Source organism: Grampus griseus (genome assembly GCF_964374135.1).
Source record: "Grampus griseus genome assembly, chromosome: 7".
NCBI lineage: Eukaryota > Metazoa > Chordata > Mammalia > Artiodactyla > Delphinidae > Grampus > Grampus griseus.
Genome location: NC_139001.1, coordinates 42,174,638 through 42,196,223, shown reverse-complemented (window position 1 = coordinate 42,196,223; position 21,586 = coordinate 42,174,638). Strand labels below are relative to the sequence as shown.

The following is a 21,586-nucleotide window of genomic DNA, read 5'->3' as shown; positions in this document are numbered from 1 at the left end:
TTCAACTATATTTCTAAGCAATCTTTATACAAAGCAGATTTACAAGGTCAATACCTGTTCGAGAGTGAATAATAGGAGGATATAGGCTTTCTAAGGTTTAGGGCAAGGAGAAGGTTCACAGTTATAACTGAGATAAGTTGGGTAAAAGAATAACCAATCAAAAACAAAAAAGATGTTTGTTTCTGAACAAGAAACAAAATAGAACATTCCAGTACATACTGCTTATAAAAACGTACTTGAAATATTTCTGTTGAGTTAATACCTAAAAGTGGTGTGATTTGCTTTTGATTTCAAGGTTGTCTAATAATCTTTAGATTCTTCGCTAAAAATGATTTTCACTTTCTTTTTTCCCTGTGCAAGGAGTATATCTGCTATCTTCTGAATATTGACCTCTGGGTTGATGGCACTGTGAAGATACAGTCCCATTATATAGAAAAAAATATGGACTGTTGCCAATAGGCCCTCAAACTCCTATAATCACCACAATTGCTGCAGTAAAATTTACTGCCCATTGTAAGTCAGAATTGTCTTTCAAAAATGAAGCTGCTGCCTAATAAGGAGTTATCTCCACTTTTCATTTCTACACAAAGACTAAAGACATTCTTTAAAATTAATTTTGGTGTGAACATTACCTTGACATCGACCCAACGACATGACTTCGATTTTCTCCTGTTTCTGACATGATGCTTCTTTGATTTGACATGCATTATCATAAGATTTCCCATCAGAAGCACAGAGGGGATTGAAGTTGGTTTGAGAACAGTCAATGTTGCACACACACCTAAAGGAAGAGAGAAATAAAAATGTGTGACATCAATAGTGTTGTTACCACATTATAAATAAAACACAAAGTGGAAGAATTGCTAGGTTGGCAAAATGCAAGTTGGCAAAATTGCATTTTATCCTTCCAGGGGAAGTTCCTTCACTCTTCTACCTGAGGTGAAAAGAAACAGAACAAATCAAAAATAATTCAAAAGACTGAGCAATGGATAAAAAATAAAAAGGGAAAACTCAGAAAATAATCATCAGTTAATCTCTGCCACTGGAACTTTTAAAACATGTACAGAAACTTCCGTGCTGATGCCTGCAGAATTTGAATAAGCTGAAGTAGCCATGAAACTCTGCTTTACAATTTCCTTAAATGAAATCTTGCTGTGTTACTTCTTTTCTCAGGATATTTGAATGGTGAAAGCTTGAGGAAAATGATTCAGAGAACATTTAAGAGAAAGTACACACGGAGATTATTTGGAATACAGTCAGGAGTTAAATTTCTTCAGCATATAGGAGGATACACATAAGATGTGCTAAACAGGAATCTTCAGTGGTCCTTAACGTTTTGAGGAGATAACCAAACCCTTTGAGAATCAAGTAAAAGGTATGGATCTCTCCTCAGAAATACCTATATTCATATAAACAACTCTGCATAATATTTTAGGGGTTTCATGGGCCCCTTGAAGTCTATCCCATGGAGCCCTTTCCCAGATACATACTCTCTTTCTATTTTCAGTTTTAAATGATTATTAGTTGATTATCGCTCATGATTTTAATATTTTTACTAATAGAAATAAAAATTTGGTGAATTAATGAAAATTAGGTCACCTGAATTAAGAGAATTAGACATTTAAAGCAAGCTTCTTATGATTTTTCCTATGTCCTTATAATTCTCTGTATTTTACAATCTACTTTGTCACTCAGAATATCGTGTTTATGTGTGCAAATATGTTAGTGCCTTAGAATATAAACCCATTTAAAATTTTTATTAATATTTCTATTTTCTAAATAGATGATATGCTTCTTGAAGTGATGAATCACACATTTTAGTTTTGTATATCTACTTGGAGCTGAGCATAGGATATAGTGATAACAAAAACAAGCTGCTGACTACATGCTGGGTTCTAAACATGCATTGCTTTCTTTAATCTTCAAAACAGCCATTTTTCAGTCCAGTGATATTACATAATGTCAGAGAGCTAGTAAATTGTGGAACAAGGACCCCCCACAGATGTGTTCAAGTAAAATACAACCCCTTTCCTCTTACTGCAGGCTGTGTATGTTTCCCGGAAAAATGTAAACACAGCTATTTATAAGCAGGCTTCTGGGCCTCCGTAAGTCTAGGGGAAAAGCCTAGGATTCTGTATTCCTAAGCAGTCAGCCTGGCACCAGACTCACTTCCTAGGAATCACTGCTTGATCGGTTTGTTGGCTGAGTGCGAGAGGGCTTGTCTACACATCAGTGCTTCTCAGAGCGTAGTCTTTAAACCATCTGTATCAGAATTACCTAGATCTCTGTTAAAAGTGTTGGCAGATACTGTACTCATTCATTTAATATTTTTTTGGTAAGAGAACTGCTTTAGGGACACTTGGTTATTTTTAATATTTCACTTATTTAGATACAAACAAGACAGATGGTAAGCATCCCTACATGCTTAAGTCATTGAGAGTGGTGTTCCTACCTTGGCCGTGATGGTGCTACATGATGACAGCTACTGGGATCGTGACATTGCTTCCTTGGCTGATTCTTGGCATCTGAAAAATCTGAGATCAGGAGCTCCTACATGTTCAAAGAGCTTTTGGTCCTTTTCATAAAGGATTTGGAGAAGTGACTTGTAGCTCAGGCTTGTTCCCCTTAACCATTTGTAGTAAATAAAGAGGGGAAGGGACTGACTTCTTTTGTACTTTTAAAAAGACAGCTTCATTTATGTTGAAGACAGTTTAGGTTTTGACTGTTGTTGTGTTAGACTCTAGAGACTATCTCCTTGAAAGACACTGAAATAATCATCTGTTAGCAGCAGCAGAACAGAGAGGAAGGTATGTGAGAACCTCTGTCCATCTGGAGTAAACTATGTAAGATATCAAGGGCTTTTCAGGTTTCTCCAAATTGAACACAAAGAAATTCAGGGATGTACGCCATATATAATCTTGACAAAAAATGACTGGCAATTCAGAAGTCCATTTGATAATCATAACAAAATGGTGAAATGAGAATAGAGATGGAAAGAGAAAATTTGATTGAATTGAACTGGCCAGGTTCAACGTTTCAGTGAAGAATTCACTTAATTAAGCCATAGCACCAAATTAAACAATTGTTCAGGATATCTTACAAGATCTTCCTTTTCCAGTTGGCTTTTTTTTTTTTTTAGTTTGACTGATCTGATCTTAGTCCCACAGACTTTTTGATGCCGACATCTTCTTCCCTTTCCTTTTCTAGCATTGCTCATTCAGGTATCTCCTTTCAAGGTTTGTTTCCCCTTTGGCAATTCCTCATTCTTACTGCCTCAAATAAAGCCTTTCAGGAAATGCCTAAGATAAAAGTGTAGACATTCGGCATTTCTATTCTCATCTCAAAAGGAAGACCTAGATTCTTTGAGGTGAAAGTAAGATGGAGTTTTGCTGGGCTATAAGCTTTAGGAAAGCATGGGTTATAATTATCTTTTTCTCTACTGTATAGTGTTATCATACCTTCTCCTTCCTCCCTCCTCTTTGGGCCTTGCATATATTAAATAAATGCATGAGTATAATAAATTTGCTCATGAATTTCAGCAACAATTGGAAATTGGAAGTCTGTGAAGAATGTTTTTCTTTCTTTGAATAAGTGGAAAAAGCTTCATTGATTGCTGAAATGGCTTTAAAACTATGTAGCTTAGGGAAAGGGAAATGTTGGGACTGGCTTACAAAGACCTACCATTTCTACGTTTATGAAAGACCAATGAACTCTGATTATATGATCGTTACTTACTATATATTTTTTGTACCTAAGTTTATTAAGCTTAATTCATTAGAAAACCATGCAAGATTTCAGGACCATGGTCTCAAACTGTTAAGTCTGTCTTGATTTTTATCAGTAGTGGCTAAATCATCTTTGTGTTCCCTGTCCCGCCCAATACCTTTCACACACTAAACTTTCAGTAACTGTGGTTTCAATACATACATAAATGAAACGAATGAATACAGAAACATGATTTTATATTTTCAAAGAAAGGATAAAATTAATATAAATTCTCATCACTCTACTGCCTTAGAAATAGACATAGGGTAGCTAAATAATTTTCTTGGCAAATATTCAATGTCCTCACTGAGATCAAATGAATATTCAATTCAATTTGAGGATAATTATACTAGCTTATTTAATGATAGTGCCTGTCCTAGTGTTATGTGCTTTATATGTTATTACTCCTTTCCTCCTTCTATCTCTATGAGGTAGTTACTTTTACCACCTCCATCTTACAGATAAGAATATGTAGACTTGGAGAAGTCACACAGCTTGTATGCGGAAGAACCTAATTTCGAATATAGGCAGTCTGATGCCAAAGCCTGCACTGTTCTACATACTGTTCAGTACAATGAAAAACAAGAAAGATCCAAATGCCTACTATTAACTAATTAAACGAATGCTTTGGGTGAATAGGGCTTGAAAAAACAAGGCTGTGTCTACTTTTGGAATATTTATCATGATTTTATGAATTTAAATAACATTGACTCAGTCTCTGTCTTCCCAAACAAGTGATCCAGGCTTTTTAGTATCATAGGGTCATGAGGATATATCAGAGAATATTAGTTTTAAAAAATTCTGAACTAACACTTGGTATTACAATGAGTAACAGATACATGTTAAATTAATCTGTTTATTTAAGGCATCAATTGTTCAGAACATTTTATCCTTAATGAAACTCTATATAAAGTTGGCTCCACATAAAAACACACACAGACAGACACACATACACATACAAACACATTCCAACTGACTCTACTGAAATTACAAAATTGTTATGTTTTAGCACAAAACCAAAGTCTCTGCTTCAAAACTTTTAAAATATTTTGGAAGTTCATATTCATCGGGCAGCAGGGTTTTGTGTCTTTATATCAGTGGATGAATTTGTGTATGTGTGTGTGGAGAGGGGGCTCCCTGGTGGCATTTACTCCATTGTTAATGTGCCTGCTGTCTAGTTCATATTTTTACTTTTCTGCAACCTTCTCAAGGGCGATGTGTCTTTTTTACCTTTGAATTCCTGGTACCTAGTACGGTGCATCATAGCAAGGCTTTAATAAATGCTTGCTGAATGGATTACTGAAATTGTGACAGGATGGAGTTGGAAAAATTTAAAGAAAACAGTCATTGTCTAGATATTAACACATAGGCGAGAGAACCAGTGATATATTCAGATAAACTCTCACCTAACTTTGTGTTACTTGGCACATGGCATCTGTAAGGAAGGAGAAGGACCTTGAAGAACTAAGGTTCACCTTCCTCCTTTTATTTGTGTCTGCACAGACAAAGGAAACAGAGCCCTCGCTAGCCCTTAGCCTCCTCAATGGCATAGCAGTCCAAATACAAAAATGTTTTCACCAGCCAGGTTACTACTTACATTCTGTGGTATTTGGGTGCTGTTTTTAAGAACCAATACAATTTGAATGTGGTCCTGACTTGTCAGTTTAGTACTGTTTCAAACCATTGAAAAGTATAAGGCTCTGATAAAAAGGTGACAGAATTATCATATAGTGTAATAGTGAGAATGCAGGTTACTCTGTGCTTTCACAGCTTATGTAAACTAATCCAGGGTTTTGCTTTCTACAGAAATGAAAGGCGAACATTTTTAAAAACAGAAACTATCCCTTCTTCCCTGCTTTTGGCAAATAATTGCATTATTATTCATTCTGAGAGGAGTAACTAGTTAATTACAGCATGTCACAAGTATTTTATGTGAGCCAAGGATTTGTAAGGCTGAGAACTGCATGGATGCCTTGAAGGTTTTTTGTGTTTTCTTTTCTTTTCTTCTTTTTTTCAACCTATCTCAGTCTTTTGACACTTTGACACTGCGATTACATAGATCTCTTTTCTTCTAGGCTACAAAGAGAAAGAATCAGCCCTACTTGAAAATAATAATTTCAGAGGTCTCTATGTGGAAATACTCCCCTCTGAAAATCCTTCAGAGAAAATTAGCATTGACTGAAAACCTTAGCTCTCTGAATTGTAAGAAAGAAGAGAAATATCCAATAAGCTTAAAAGACCGCTTGATGGAGCGAAGAATCTAAATTATAGGAAGTAAAACTCACATACATTTATAATTATTTCATGAATATTTTGGAGGATTTGACATTAATTCAATTCCCTGCCTCTCTTGAAATGCCTCTTCCAAGAATGTTCTGAAATGAGTTAAATAAGCCTTTCCCGTGTATTTAAGAATGTCTTGTCATCCACCAGAGTGTGAGGATGCAGATGCTTCCAGGTAGCAAATTACTTATTCATGTGTCTGGTTTGTGGCTGCCCTCTAATTTCACTAGATTTTGTTTCATCTATCAAACATGCCTGTCACTTATTCCTCTCCCAAGGTTCTTGATCTGATGTCCATTCAGAATTTTGACCATACAACATTCCTAATCAGTTTTAAAGCACTCAGTTGCATGGCAGTGACGGTGGTTTCGGGGTTGTTTTGGACCTTGACTGGTTTGTTTCCCTGGAGCTTGTCTGTCTCTGAGGTTACGATGCAGACCCCTTCTGGCCTGACCAGTAAATGAGGTCAGAGCTGCCGTCAGTGTTCTCCGTCAGAACTGTCATGGGTGAGCTGCATTATAGTAGTAACAGTAAAAACAGTGTGTACCTTTCACTCAAGACTCCTGTGATACTTTAAATCCATTTACTCATTAATTTTCATGTCACTCCTTTTGATGGAATTTGATTATAAATATTTTACCTGTAAAGAAGCTACAATTCAGCAACGACTGAGTTGTGGGGAAAAAATATGGTAAGAGATGTGAAAATTCATTGAAAAGTTAAACCCTCTATACAAAGGGTGGAAGAGTGTTGACTGAGAGGTAAGGTGAGGAAGTCTACCATATTGTTACTCAGGTGACATATGTAAGCTTGGGCCAATAATTTTTTTTTTTTTAATTTGAGAACAGCAGTCCTTTTTGTTTCAAAACCTAAGAGGAAGGAGCAATGCCCTTCTCCAGACATGTAACCTAGGATTACGGTGAGGGGGACCAGGCTTCTCTTGTACATGGAAAAAGTTCAGTTGCTATTAATATCTATCTTTTTATAAGGATTAAAGCATAGAAATTGGCTTGTTAGATGGAAAGGATTGAGAAAATGTCTAGAACTACAGATAGCCAGTCAATGGGTGTGTGAACGAAGGGAAACTAAGCTGAGGAACCCTTCCCCTAGGTGATGTCAGAACTTTCAGAACCAGAATCACATATTTAGCAGGAGGAACGATTCCAGGGAAAGAGACCGACGGCCATGTATTAAAATAATGTCTCAAATAATAAAGGTAGATGGGAATGACATTAGAGTTCGGAGTTTTGTATCAAATAGACCTGTGTTTAACTGAGGCTTGATCACTTACTAGTTGTATGGCACTGGACTAGTTATTTAACTTCTCCAAACCTATGAAAATCGTTTATAAATGTACATAAACTGCTTAACACTATTTCTCGAAGTTGTAATTACCTAATAAATATTGGTCATCATTAACTTTTGGCTTAGTGGTTTCCAATCCTGGATGCAGAGCAAAACCTCTTGTGGGATATTTTGACCTTGGGTGCCAACACAAGGATTCTCACTTAGGAGGTCTGGTATGAGGCCAAGGTAACTGCAGTTGTCAAAAATGCTACAAAATGTGATTCTGATGTGCAGCTGTGATGAGTTGTGATCATAGTAAATACTCTTTCTTACCCTCTAAGACTAAGAGATTTTCCAAATTTAGTGTGTGTAAGATTCGCCGTGAGAAATTCGGACGCGATACATCTGGGATGGGACTCAGAATCAACATTTTAAGCAAGTTCCTTAGCTCTTTCTAAGGCAGATAGCTTGCACAGCCTACTGACAAATCTCAGCCACTCCCTTTTTCTCTTTCTCTTTTATTCCACTATAAGGAGTTTAATATTCTTGTTTAATGTACATGCTTCAGTGACACGTATTCCTCCACATGCTTCAGGTGATATGTGTGTGGTCTCAGGTGACAGGAACAGGTGATTAAATGCACTGATTGAAAAACATCAATAGTGGAGAAGTCAGAAGGACTGATTCATCAAGCAAAACCAAGATGGAGTGGTGAGAAAGGAGATGAAAGTCTGGAGGGGCCCCCAGTGCCAGGCACTTAGCTCCAACTTCTACATGACTCCCAGGTTTAATGCTCACAAGGTAGGGAGGAAACCATGGAAACTGAACTATCTCAAAAGATGGGTAGGATTTAACAGAATTGTGATGGAAGAAACGACATGGGGAAATGTGTGGAGGCAGACAGTGCACCGGGTGCTGGGGAACAGGAATAAATCAGTCTGATTGAAATGAACTCTTCCCAATAAAAGTGGCCGAGTCTAGCAGTCTATAGACAGATTATAAAGGGCCTCAATTCCAGTCCAAAGAGTGGCCTTTATCTTCTAGTCAGTGGGGAGTCCAGAAAGCTTTCTGAGCACAGGGTGATGAGAAGGTCAACGTGATGAAAGGGGTGCTTTAGGAAGATTAGCTGGTAGTGGAGTGTGGGCAGGGGGACTAGTCACCAGGCTATCACCATCAGCTAGAGGGACTAGCAAAGGAAAGCGCAAGAGTGAGGCAGTCACTCGAAGGAAGAATCAATAGGGCTTAGTGGCTTGATACTTAAGGCATATTGTAGCAAAGCACTAAGGTAAAAAATGTCACCCCTATGCATTTCCTGCTCTACCCTTTCCTCCTTTTTTTTTCCTGACCTGCGTTCTGTTCCAAATCGGAAACTTTAGAGAAGAGCAGCCAGGCTCAGGGTGGCAGCTGCATGTGGGATTCAGGAAGGCATCTTTTCCTCTCCCAGTAGGGAGAATTTTCTTTCTTCGCTACTGGGACAGAGGCAAACAGGGTTCTATCATGATGTAGATATCATGTAAGCACCCTTAATTGTGGTTTAGAGAATTATTCCTTGGATTTTTAACATACACCTGGCCTGATTCCAGGACTGATTGATGAGGACTGTGGCAGCAGCTACGATTAGTGCCACTGCTTTAGAGAGCAAACAAGGCTCCCTCCGAGGCCTCAAGCGCTCCCACACCCCTCTTCAGTATATAGGATGTAGTTGAAGCAGGATTGAGCTCGTGATCCATTTTCATGTATCACAGTTGCATTTTTCTCAGGATTATTTTTTCCTTTTTGAAGCAGCTGCATTTACATCTTAAAATAATCTGAGTAAACAATTCTTCTTACTCATATACATTTTTAAAAGTATCTTGAAGCAAAAATCCCTCATTAGCATCATGTGTATGCTCTTGGTCATTAAGCTGGAAAACATATTCAATAACCAAGGGTGACTCTGATTACTAAGAAGCATGGTTGCTCTGACTAGATGGGTCTTAGTACACAACAGAGTCAGAAAGCATGAAGACCCCAGAATAAAAAATTGGAAGGAAAAACAATATAATGAAAAAATCGCATTTGAATAACGTGATAGACTGAATTCCCACTCACTCCTTTCTGTCACAATCCATGTTGACTGTTTTAGCACCTTCCTTTAGGACCAGCTGTGGGATTCCCACACCCACTGCAGCCAGTGGGGTGGCTTCATGTTGATATTTTACAAACTGGCCCTCTGGTATGCTTTCCTTTGCCAAAGGACTTTCAGGAGTAAATATGCATGAACATCATTACAGTTTAGATTTTCCAGAAAGCTGCAATTTCATATCATGCCCTAGGATTTTATCCATGAGATATAAGAAACAGTAGATGAAAAATAACTCTGCATTGTGGTAAAATTGCTAGTTTGAAAACACTGTCCATTACATCGTTCAGGTGGTTTTCATTTGTCTGTTTAATTTTTATTTAGTTTCCTATAAGGACACTCATGATAATTCTTTTCAAAGAAAAAAGGTAGTGTTACTTGATGGTATGGCATATCTCCTTTTATTAGGTAATGTCACCTTAAGACCTGATGTGTTTTCCTTTACTCCTTGGCTCTCAGGGAGCTAAGAACAGTAAGTGAGTAAGAGTGTGTGTGTGTGTGTGTGTGCGTGTGCGTGTGCGTGTGTGTGTGTATAAATGATGGGTGATAAATGGGAACAATAAAATACCTATCCAACAAGTTTCAGTCAGTTTTATTGATCTTATGATATAAAGGTAGGAAAATAAGGTGACCTTTGTATACTTGCAGCGTTTCCTCATGAAATTAATTCTCGGTGCTTTTATAACATTTTTTTTTTCCAGACTGATGTCCACAAAAGTTTATGCTGTTATAATTGAGTATAAAAATAAAGTGTTGATTAAGTTATGCTGGCATGAACTAAATACATTCATAATTAAAACTTGTATCAAATAATCTCCCTTTATGATTATATCATCCTTTATCTTTCACTTATTAATTTTGGTGTCAATTTAATTTAAATTTGTTTTTAAAATAATATTTAATACATATTATAACATGCTATCATAAATTTCATTATTTGAATAATGAAAAATATGATTAAAATATTCATAAGGATGTTATATACCAATCCTGGAAAGAGAAGTTAGGAAATATGATTAAGGAAGGAAGATGCCTTTAACTTTATCCATAATGTTATATCTCTTAAGAAAAGATCAAAAATAAATATGGTAAAATGTTTGTTAAAACTAGCTGGTGGATACACATATGTTATATTTTTGATAGTTTCAAAATATAATTAAAGATAAAAATATTAGATTTGACATTTTGCTTAAATGTCAAGCTTAGTAAATATTTCTTGCATCGATTTAGATCTAGATAATCTATTTCTAAATTGTTTAAACCACATTTGAAAAAAATAATATGAGCATGGAGAAATTCCAGTAGACTAAAATGTGCCTTTGTAAATAACAACTGTTTATGTCTATATAAAAGTGACTTTCAAGTAGAGTTTGTTATATGAAGGGAGTCATTTCCGTCCTTCTCTCTCTCTCTCTCCTCATCTTAACTTGTTCATCCACTGAAATGTTAAACTTGCAAACACATGGTGGCATTTCAGTTTACAGGCCAAGCCAGCGTTCTTCATTGACTTCCTGCAGTGTTGCCAGTGAGTTTTGATGCTCTGAAACAGGGCTGTATGGCAGTGTTGGCAGCCAGAAATAGTCGTGAGCTATTCCGAAACCCTTGGGATGAAGGACTTTAAGTAGAAGTGTTTGAACATTTTGCCTTGAAATAAGAATGCTTTAGAGTTTCTCAAACATATTAAGCTTTAAAAGGTAAAAAGTTACAGGATGTGTGAATACCTCCCTGCTGCGAACTCCCGATAAGTTCCTCTTGTTAAAGGTGTTTGGGGGTCTGCAAATATTACTGCCACATTTTTGTGTTTTTGTTTGTCTTTCATTCCTAGGCACATGCATTTTCATTTATCAGGGATCTCACTGAATTCAGTCTAACCCCGTTCGTGTAGTTGACCATCTACTTGGTGCCAGGTACTGGGCTAAATATCACAGACGCCAAGATGGCCCATGTGATCCCAGCTGGCAACAGAGATCACAGTGAAATGAGAAAAAATAGTATCCACAAAACTGTCATCAAAGTTGGCATAAACAATGTGTTTTGAGAGCACTGAGGAGAAACGATGACTTCTACCTGGAGGATCTTGAAAGGTTTCAGGGAGAATATGATGCTTGAACTAGAACTTGAAGGAGGAGTAGAATTTTAACAGGTGGTTTCCATGGTGACTTGTAGCAAGAGAACTTCTAAATCCTTTACTGCACTGAAGTTACCTCCATAACAATATCATTTCTTATTCTCTTCCCTCTGTTGACTCTCTCCTCGGTGTGCATGATAAAACATCTTTCTTCTTCCCTAAAACTCATGTCTCCCTGTTTCATGTTAGAAATGACAATATATGCCTCCTGTTTGGAACCCAGAGCCTTAGAGGCTTCTGCAAATCAGATCAGGTCATTGAACGGAACTTACACCAGGAGTCAGGACTCTGGTTTGGGCATTCTTCCTCTCTAGCTGCTGGGTATCTGGCCTCAGGTTACTGGAGGACAAGCTGACCAAATAAGATGATGTCTAGGGTGGTCAGTTCTAAAATTCTGATACTTTATTTCCTTACATTCATATTACCTATTACTTCTGTTTATCTAGCACATCCTCATTTTCCTACCATCTTCCCCGTTTTTGTAGCTTCTTCTCTGTTAAAGCCTCTACTAAATGAACTTGGCATTCTCCCCTGCCCTCCCTGGCCCCTAGCTCAGTGATTTGCACATAATAGACATTCCACATATAATTGTTGAATGAATGAATGAGGATTCCTGTCTGGTTTTTCAATGTTTCCTTAATGTCCTTCTAATCGGTGAGTTACTCAGTGATTCCTAACTCTCCAGGGCTCCAGCCATGCTGTGTGTCATCTGAGAGTGCTTCCTTCCTGGGACTGCTGCTGCTTCTACTAGGTTGCTGGCTGTTTCATCATCTATAGCCTTACTCACTTGCTCTCCATCCTGTCCTCTGTCACATGTCCCCACAGTTTAGTGGAAAGAACATGGACCTTTGGATATTATTAGGGTCTTAGCCGGTTAGCTGTACCTAATAAATGCTTGTTGAATGAACAGCAAGACCTGAGTTAAAATCTTTTTTAAAAAATTTATTTTATTGAAGTATAGTTGTGTTAATTTCTGTTGTATAGCAAATGATTCAGTTATACATATATATACATTCTTTTTCATATTCTTTTCCATTATGGTTTATCATAGGATACTGAATATAGTTCCTTGTGCTATACAGTAGGACCTTATATAATAGTTTGCATCTTCTAATCCCAAACTCCCAATCCATCCCTTCCTTCCCCTGCTTGGCAACCACAAGTCTGTTCTCTGTCTGTGAGCCTGTTTCTGTTTTGTAGGTAAGTTCATTTGTGTCATAGTTTAGATTCTATATACAAGTGATATCATATGGTTTTTGTCTTTCTCTTTCTGACTTACTTCACTTACTATGATAATCTTTAGGTCCATCCATGTTGCTGCAAGTGGCATTATTTCATTCTTTTTTTACGGCTAATATTCCATTGTATATATGGACCACATCTTCTTTATCCATTCTTCTGTCAATGGACATTTAAGTTGCTTCCATGTCTTGGCTATTGTAAACAGTGCTGCAATGAACATTGGAGCGCATGTATCTTTTTGAATTATAGTTTTCTCTGGATATATGCCCAGGAGTGGGATTGCAGGATCATATGCCATTGAGTTAAAAATCTTAATTTTGCAAGTTAGTTGACTGATTCATAAAATGTGGAAAATAACTCTTAGCTCATAATAATACCTACCTCTAAAGGTTGTCTGAGGGTATGAGTGGAGAACAAATGAAAATAACTTCATATGACATTTGGTACATAGCAGGTTCTGTTGCTTCCCATGCTCATGAAGAGTTCATTCTTCATCTTGTATTAAATTGGTCTAGTGTCCATTCCAGGCTGGCCATCACTATATTACCTTTCCACCTACACCTGATTAATCAACTGCAAATAAGCTTTGATCAGTTGGATAAAAAGACTATTTGCCATGCATATTTATCTAAAATCTATAAATTGAGTTTTTTTTCTGCCGTGTTTGGAAGTACAAGACTAACGTTTCTTTCTTTTTCTTTCTTCCTTTTTTTTTTGCTTAAAAAAGAAACTGTTAACAGATAACATCTCCAGTATATTCTACTTTAAAGATGAGATATTTGGCATTGTCCTATAGATTTTAATAATTTTTAACTTTATATAATTTTCAAAATACAGAAACCATTAGCTTATTTATCTGATTTTCCAGAAATATTACACATTCTTGGAAATTCTAAGAATATCATCGTACTGAGTAATGCTAAAAATAAGTTCATTCACTCCTACTCCTATTTTTTTCTAGTCCTTGTTATCTCTGTCCTTCACTTCTTCCTTACTTTTCTCTATTTTTTTATTGCTTTCTCTCTCTTCAAATATTTAAGCCAAGTATACAATCTAAGTACTGTGGACAAAAAATATTACCTGCCATTTCAGTAAACAAAGAATGTTGCCTGCCATTCCGATAAACAACTAATGTTGCCCACCATCAAGCTATCAGCCACGGCAGCCGCCCCTACTGGTGCTCCTTGAGTGGAATTCAGGGTGGAGAAAAATAACATACTGGCCCTAGATAGTTAAGACGCATATCAAAAGAATCATTTCAGTGATACCAGACTCTTGCATCTTCCCATACATAAAAAGGCACTAAAATCATTAACTTGAGATGGCTGCGTTTTTGTGTGTGTGTGATTAGCCATAATCTTTTGATGTTCAACATGTGTTTTTGTTTGTTTTTTCAGCAAAAGCTCCTGTATTTCCTGGCTCCTCCCTTACCTCTCTGGAACAGTTCCTCAGAGCTATCTGAGACGCTTATTCTGGGCTACAGTCCTCGGTAAGGCCACCGAATAACATAATTCTCAACTTTCAGGTGGTGTATTTTTTTTCAGTCAACAGTACTTAGGAAAAAGTCCCCTGCCATTCATGGAGCTCTTACTATCTAGCAGAGAAGCTTGCTATTTAGAACATGGGAAGGTTCAAAATTCTTGATAAAAATGTAGAAAAGCATGTTTTTAATATAATGTCTATAAGATGTATTTATATGCAGAGACAATATACATGAAATGAGAAATGAATCTACTTATACTCTCAAACATAGTAGAAGCAAACTCAATTTATAGATTTTAGATAAATGTACGTGTAGCAACATGCATAAAGCCACATTGAATTCTTTTGCTCTCATTTATTTTTTCATGCTAGAGTTATTCGCTAACAGTGCTATTCTTTTTATTCTAATTAAGATATCAGCATTTCTATTCTTAAGCATGGCCGTGCAAAATGGTCCTGCTCTTGGCTTCATCTCAGAAGGCTTTTGAAGCTGCATAATCAAATGTGGACTTTTCTTTCAGTAATAGTATGTGGCCACTACAGGAATACATTATGTTTTGTAAAAAAAACTATTTTGAACTTTTCTAAGAGGAAAAATCAACAAGCTATTGACTATAACAAATACTGGGGCTATCATAAGTTATTATCTGAAACTTGGCAATATTTTTAACTTTATGGTGACTATATATTACATACAGTCTATATTAGGGATTTAATTTATCCTTACCCATTCTACCCATCCATTTCATAAGTTGCCAGTCTTCTATCTTAAGCAACCTAAATTAGAATTTCTTTGAATTCAAAACAATATTTCTTATTATCACATATTATGTTTTATTTTTTTCAAAATAAGTACATTTATGTTCCACACTATGAATGAGCATATAAAAAACATAGATTCTATTTAAATAAATCAGCCTATAGTTGATTACAATTTAAAGTCATTGGATGATAACTTCTGTTTATGCCACTGAATAGCATGTATTCTGCACCTTTCTAGCTCCCAAATGATCTACCAAGATTTGACATCTGTCAGCCAGGCAGACTTGGGGCTTGCTGAGATCATTATCAGACTCATATCAAGGCACCAAAGAGACCAATGCCAACAAACCATACAGGATGCTTTCATTACTCATCCAGATGTTGTATCAGTCAGGGGGCCCCTGAACAAGAATTGGAGTTTAAGCTCTATTTTCCCTGATAACATGCTAGCCCTAAATAAGTGAACTGGTCTGTTCTTAAATTTGGGGTTTTTCTAATATGAAAAATACTTTTTAAATGTAAAGTTCTAATCAAAAGTAACAATATAATTAAAAATATATTTATATTTGGAAAGAACTGGGGTGACTTTAGCTTTGTATTCATACTCATATAGATCAAAGAGTAATTTGGATCATAAGAGATTTAAAATATTGTACTGAGAAAAATTATCAGTATATAAATTGGAATGACAAAGTATAGAAAAATTAGTAAAAGTACATGCAAATTAAAAATTCTCTCCTCTGACAGAGAAAAGAAATAGAGGCTAATCCAGAGTTAGGACACTAAGATGCTAGGAATTAAAAAACAGCTAAAGATTAGTGTGCATCTGCTCCAGATCACCAGGGAAATGAACGAGCCTCTGAACTGCTCTCTGTGTTTCTACTCTGCCTCTCTAGAGTCAGTTCACAGAATAGCCAGGGTGATGCTTTCAAAACGGTAAGCTGGGACAAAGTGAGCTTATGTGGGAAGCAGTCGCATAGCACAGGGAGATCAGCTCGGTGGTGCTTTGTGACCACCTAGGGAGGTGGGATAGGGAGGGTGGGAGGGAGACACAAGAAGGAGGGGATATGGGGATATATGTATACGTATAACTGATTCACTTTGTTATAAAGCAGGAACTAACACACCATTGTAAAGCAATTATACTCCAATAAAGATGTTAAATAAATAAAAACATAAACGAGATCAAATCATTTCCTTGCTCAAAACCCAGCAAAGTCTTCCCATGGGCCGTAGGATAAATTCGATGGTTCCCACCATGGTTTATGAGGCCCTACATGATCTGGCCCTTGGCTACCTATTCAATTTCATTTCCTATCAATCAGTCTTGTCCGCCCTTTCCATGCTCCAACCACACTGGACTTTTTACTGTTCTGAGGACACACCAAATATGCTTGTGGCACCAGGATTTTTCACTTACTGTTCCCTCTGTCTGGAGTGCTCTTAAATCAGATATTTGCGTGACTCAAATATGACCTTTTCAGAGAAGCCTTCCCTGACTACCCTATCAAAATCAGCACTTCTATTTCTGAATCCTGACATTATATCACATACTTGAGTTTTTTAAATTGTCTGTTTCCTCCACTTCAATATATGCTACATGTGGAAAGCGGCTTAGTCTGTTCTGTTCATTGTTATATTCTTCAGGCCTAGAAAAGTATCTGGTACCTAATAAACACTAAATAAATGTTGAATAAATGAGTAAATAAATGAATAAATTTCTGACTTAAAATATGTTTATATTTTAGTAGTTTAGACAAAGTGTTTTTTAAATCTTTTTTATCAGTTATCTATTTTATACATATTAGTGTATACCTGTCAATCCCAATCTCCCAATTCATCCCACCACCACCCCCCATGACAAAAGTTTTGATTTGAATTATATAGTTAATTGATGGATTCATATTATTTTGCTTCAATTTTCAAGAAAAGCATTTTTTCATTCTTATGTAAAATTAATATTTATTAATTTTTGTTAAATGCTTAGCTCGTAGTGGATGTGCAACAAATATTTGCTGAATAAATGGAGTGCTTACCATGTACAAGTTATTAGACATTTTGGTATTTAATTACCAAAAAGAAAATAGACCACATCTCCCTGTTACGTGGACTAGGTTATTTTAAACATGATGATGAATTTCGTGTCCCAAGGATCAGTGTTCAATAATCAGTAGGAATGGTAAAGGCCCCCACAGTTTGACAGTCCCTGGCTACATGCAGTGCATACAATTTGCCTTTTCATTATCTATGTACATTTTGGGCACTGAAATCCATATTATACCACTTCTATCTTCTTTTATTTTCCTTGGGATGCTCAAAATGATTTAGACTTCCTGTCTGTCAGAATCTTCTTATTCTGAACAAAAACTCCATCAGTGTTGTTTCTTTTAATGATTATTTAATTTGTACCAACCTTTGATATTACTATCCTTTATATCACCTTTCCTTCAAACTATGAGTCAGTGTTTACTGCAGAGGTAGGAAATGATTGAAGGTTACTGTCTGCTGTAAGCCTTTGCCAATCAAGCAGTTTCTTCATCTTTAGGCAATTCATTATGTGTCTAATTTAAGTCATTTGATCATTTGATCATTCTGATCTAACTTCCAATTATACTTGTATCAACAGATCTATTTCATTTCAAAGATGCAGCAGCAGCTACTGAAAACTGAATAAATGGGCCTGTACCAGTTGAAAGCGCTTTCTGTAGATTCAGATATTTACATAGAACGAGGAGGAAATGTATATCAATTTATGGCTTATATTCAGCTATTACTAACTCATGAATTGAAATCAGTAGACATGTTAAATATTGCATATACATTTTGAAGTGAAAGGTTTTGCCTTTTCCCAGGCATTGTTTTTATTTTGACTATGGTTTCTGGAGACTACTAGTCAGAGGGTATGCTCTGCAGTATGTGTGGGTAATAAGGAAAGCAAGTGCAAAGCAGACAGTACCTCTCTTTGCTTAGCAAGATTTCGTAGGCAGCAATGCTCTTTTGCTTTCTTAATACATATGCTGTGCCTGGGCAGACAGCATGCTGTTAGGGTGGTGGTTAGTTAATATTAGGTATTGGACTATATGTCGCTCTATACAGTTTTATCTACAAAAATAATTTATAAAAAATCTAAAATTTATAGCTGTGACTTGTCATTAGAATATTTTTGTTGACAGAGGGACATTAAAATGGTCGCATGGCATTCTCGAGGCTGTCATTGATGCTTTCTTTGCCAGGCTGGTAAGGACTAAAACAGTTACAGGGTTTTAGATGCTAATTCTGAACTTGTTCCACTTGGCTACATATTCTTCAATATGTGTGCCCTTTGAAAGAATTTATGATTAAAGACCAAAGCTGTGGCTAAATCGCACAATTTGTAGTCTAAAAAAATGATCATCCTTTGGTAATGTTTTTAAATAGCAGGAAACACAAGCCTGTTAAATATAATACACTTTGAAGGAATCTTATTCAAACCATCAACACTAAATAAAAGGACTACTATATCTTTAAAAGAATAATGTATATGCAGAAAACAATGGTGTTCACTTAAGTAGCTCAAGCCTTTTGAACAATAAGTGTGACATTTAGAAGATGTTTCCTTTCTATGAGAAGGTACACACCCTTTTACTTGGTATCACATACAGGAAAGTGGAACCAGAGCTGTCAGCTTGAGAGACTTGGGTCCATTCTCTTTTCCTTGAAGCATAATGCCAGTGTCACAAAATGTTGGTGTTGTCTCACTATACCATAACACAGTGCCATAGTTCAAGCAATCGCTACGTCAGCCTAACCTAACTGCAGTGTATGCTTGCGGTCAGAGATAATAAAAAGTTTCACAGGACGTGACACTGAAAATGAATGTGCGCTAAATATAAGGACTGTACAGAAATGAGCCAATATATCTATACCAGACCTTAAGTCACACTGGTAAATACTCACTTTTAACTTATAAATTCTAAAGACTACTTTAAATGGATAATGATGATGCTACCAATTTTTGGAGGGGTGGCCACATCATAAGAAAGAACTTGTGCACGGACCAAACATGACAGAATCCCATGAATTGAGATATGATTAAATTAACTCTGGTAGAAAAAAATTACTAGAAATATACAGAGGTATCAGGCTACAAGGAACTGAATGGGATGACTCATTTCAATTCAACATAGTCTAATTACCTAGTGATTACATATCTACCTTTGTTTATTAACAATTCATAATTAGATTATATTGGTCAAGGTTCATTTATTCTTGGAATCACTTTGAACACTACAGTTTGACCATGGTAACCCCAAATTCTTAGGAAACTATCTGCATATGGCACTCAATCAAATAACTAATATCATTTTAATCCCATGACTCATCAGCTGAGACATGAACTGTGAAACACTGATTCTCACTCCTAGCCTGAGACCCTGCTCTCAATCAGTGAAATATACCGAGGATCCTGTGAGTCCATCTCAGAGCCTTTCATACTTTCCCCTATGTTCTTTTGTAAGCTAGTTATTAGAAGTTCAGTGAAATTGGACATTCCTCTATTTCAGCCAATGAATGGGGTTCAGAGTCCAAAAGGTGCTTTCCTCAACTGGAGGGAGAAAGAAAGAAACTAAGTTATATTTTCTTTAGCATTTCTAAATATTACATCTTCCAAATAAGTAACAATAAAGCAGCATGGCCAAAAGCTCTGAAGAAATTACAAAAGGCAGAAATTTGGTGTACTCATTCATTCAGTCATTTATTCAGTAGATTTGTGCTGAACATCTAACGTGTGGAAGCACTGGTTTAGGGGATACAAAGGTGAACAGGACGCTACCTAGAGTGAAGAGCAAGGGACAAAAATTAATCACAACTGATTTAGAGGCAGAGACAGGGCTGAGATTAACTGAGCTTGGGCATGGTGGAGTGTCCAGGTTTTGCAGAGAAGGAATGAAGGTTGAGTAGGACATGGTTGGACACAGGTGTAGGAGACAAATAAATCTTCCAGCAAGAGGGAAGAGTTTGTGCCCAAGCACAGAGACATGAAGGCTTGGCCAAGGAGCTGCAGGTGGCTTAGTAGACCTGGAGGTCCCAGTGTGCCAGGAAAGTAGTAGAGTGAGGCTGAAGAGGTGGAGCCAGATCCTGAGGCAGATCTGGGACCTGCTAAGGACATTGAACTTTACTGTGAAGGCTTAGAGAGCTTTGAAGAATGGAAGCAGAAGAGGACATTGAACTTTACTGTGAAGACTCAGAGAGCTTTGAAGAATGGAAGCAGAAGTGTAACAGGAGTAATGGGAATGGACTGGAGAGACTGGGACTGGAAGCAGGGAGATCAGTTCAAAGGCCATGTATCAATACAGAGGAGAAATGATGAGGCCTGAGTGACCTGATTACAGCTGTTAGAGCATTCACTCTGTTGACCGTTCTTTGCTTCTTTTCACTTCTGGTTTCTCTTGGACTTCTCTGGCTCCCCCTTCTCAGCCTATTTAATGTCTCTTTCTCTCTCACACTCTACAAGTTGGTGCTCTTCAAAGCTCAGTCCTAATTTCCCCATTCTTCTCTCTTTATAGTCTTTCTCTAGGCAATCTCTTCTATTCAGTCTGACAAGCTCAAATTGGTTTCTCTAGCCTAGCATCCACTAGAATTCAACCGCTAGAATCCAACTGCCTACTTGACACACCCACTTGGGTGCCTCCTAGGCACCGACAACTAACCTTAAAAATTAAACTCTTGCTCTTTTCCCAGAAATTTACTTCTATTTCGGTTTTCCCACCTCAGTAATTGGCACCTACATTAACCAAGTGGGAAAGCCAGAAGCCTAGGGGTCAGGATTGATACTCTGTCTCACCTCTTACCCTAATCTTTCACCAAACCTACTCCTCTCTTCACTTTCCTGCTGCCTAAGATGACAAGCTCATCTGAGAGAGTAAGCCTCTGGCTTGTTGACAGATGAGAGCAAGGGACTAGAGGGGGACACTGGTTGGGAGAATTTGTACTATTTGATTCTATGAGGACGATAAGTTTTATCGGAGCCTGTAAAAATGCAAGCTCTGTTAGAGGCAGTTCTAGTTTCTCTGAGCCTTAGGTTTCTATTCTCTGTCAATAAACAGATATTCTTTCTAACTGGTAAAGTCATTTGAGATAGCCAGGAAAATAATTCTATGCAACTGTGTTGGACTTTTTACTCAGCAAAAAGTTAAAGTGGTTCAACATTTTCCCTTTGATTTAGCTTATCCTTAGTATACTTAATTTCTTTTTACCCTTACACATTAAGATACCATAAATATCCACTTCCTGGTTCTCCTTCCTTCTCAGTTTTGCAAGCATTTTTCATTTATTTGCACTTATCTTTGAGCATTTAATCTAGTGTACTTGTCTTTCTTCCTCTCATTTTATTTTCTTCAATCGCTATTTAAAAGGGGATTTGATTGACTCCGTCCTATTGAATTGGCATCCTGCAGCTTGGCAGCGCCAGATGCGGGGAGGTGGGAGTGGTGCTAGATCTTCTCTTTCCTTTCTCCCCTCTTGCCCTTCCCCATTCA

The 21,586-nt window shown here is 36.9% G+C and overlaps 1 protein-coding gene across 1 annotated transcript in view; it reads right to left on the bottom strand.

Moving 5' to 3' along the window:
* Positions 1 to 21,586, bottom strand: part of TMEFF2 (transmembrane protein with EGF like and two follistatin like domains 2) — a gene marked incomplete at its 5' end in the record, with an annotated part of 248,196 nt that overhangs the window by 51,499 nt on the left and 175,111 nt on the right. Inside the window, one exon of the mRNA XM_082659010.1 lies at positions 633 to 781. Coding sequence (XP_082515136.1) covers positions 633 to 781 — 149 coding nt within the window. The remainder of the gene's footprint in view (positions 1 to 632; positions 782 to 21,586) is intronic.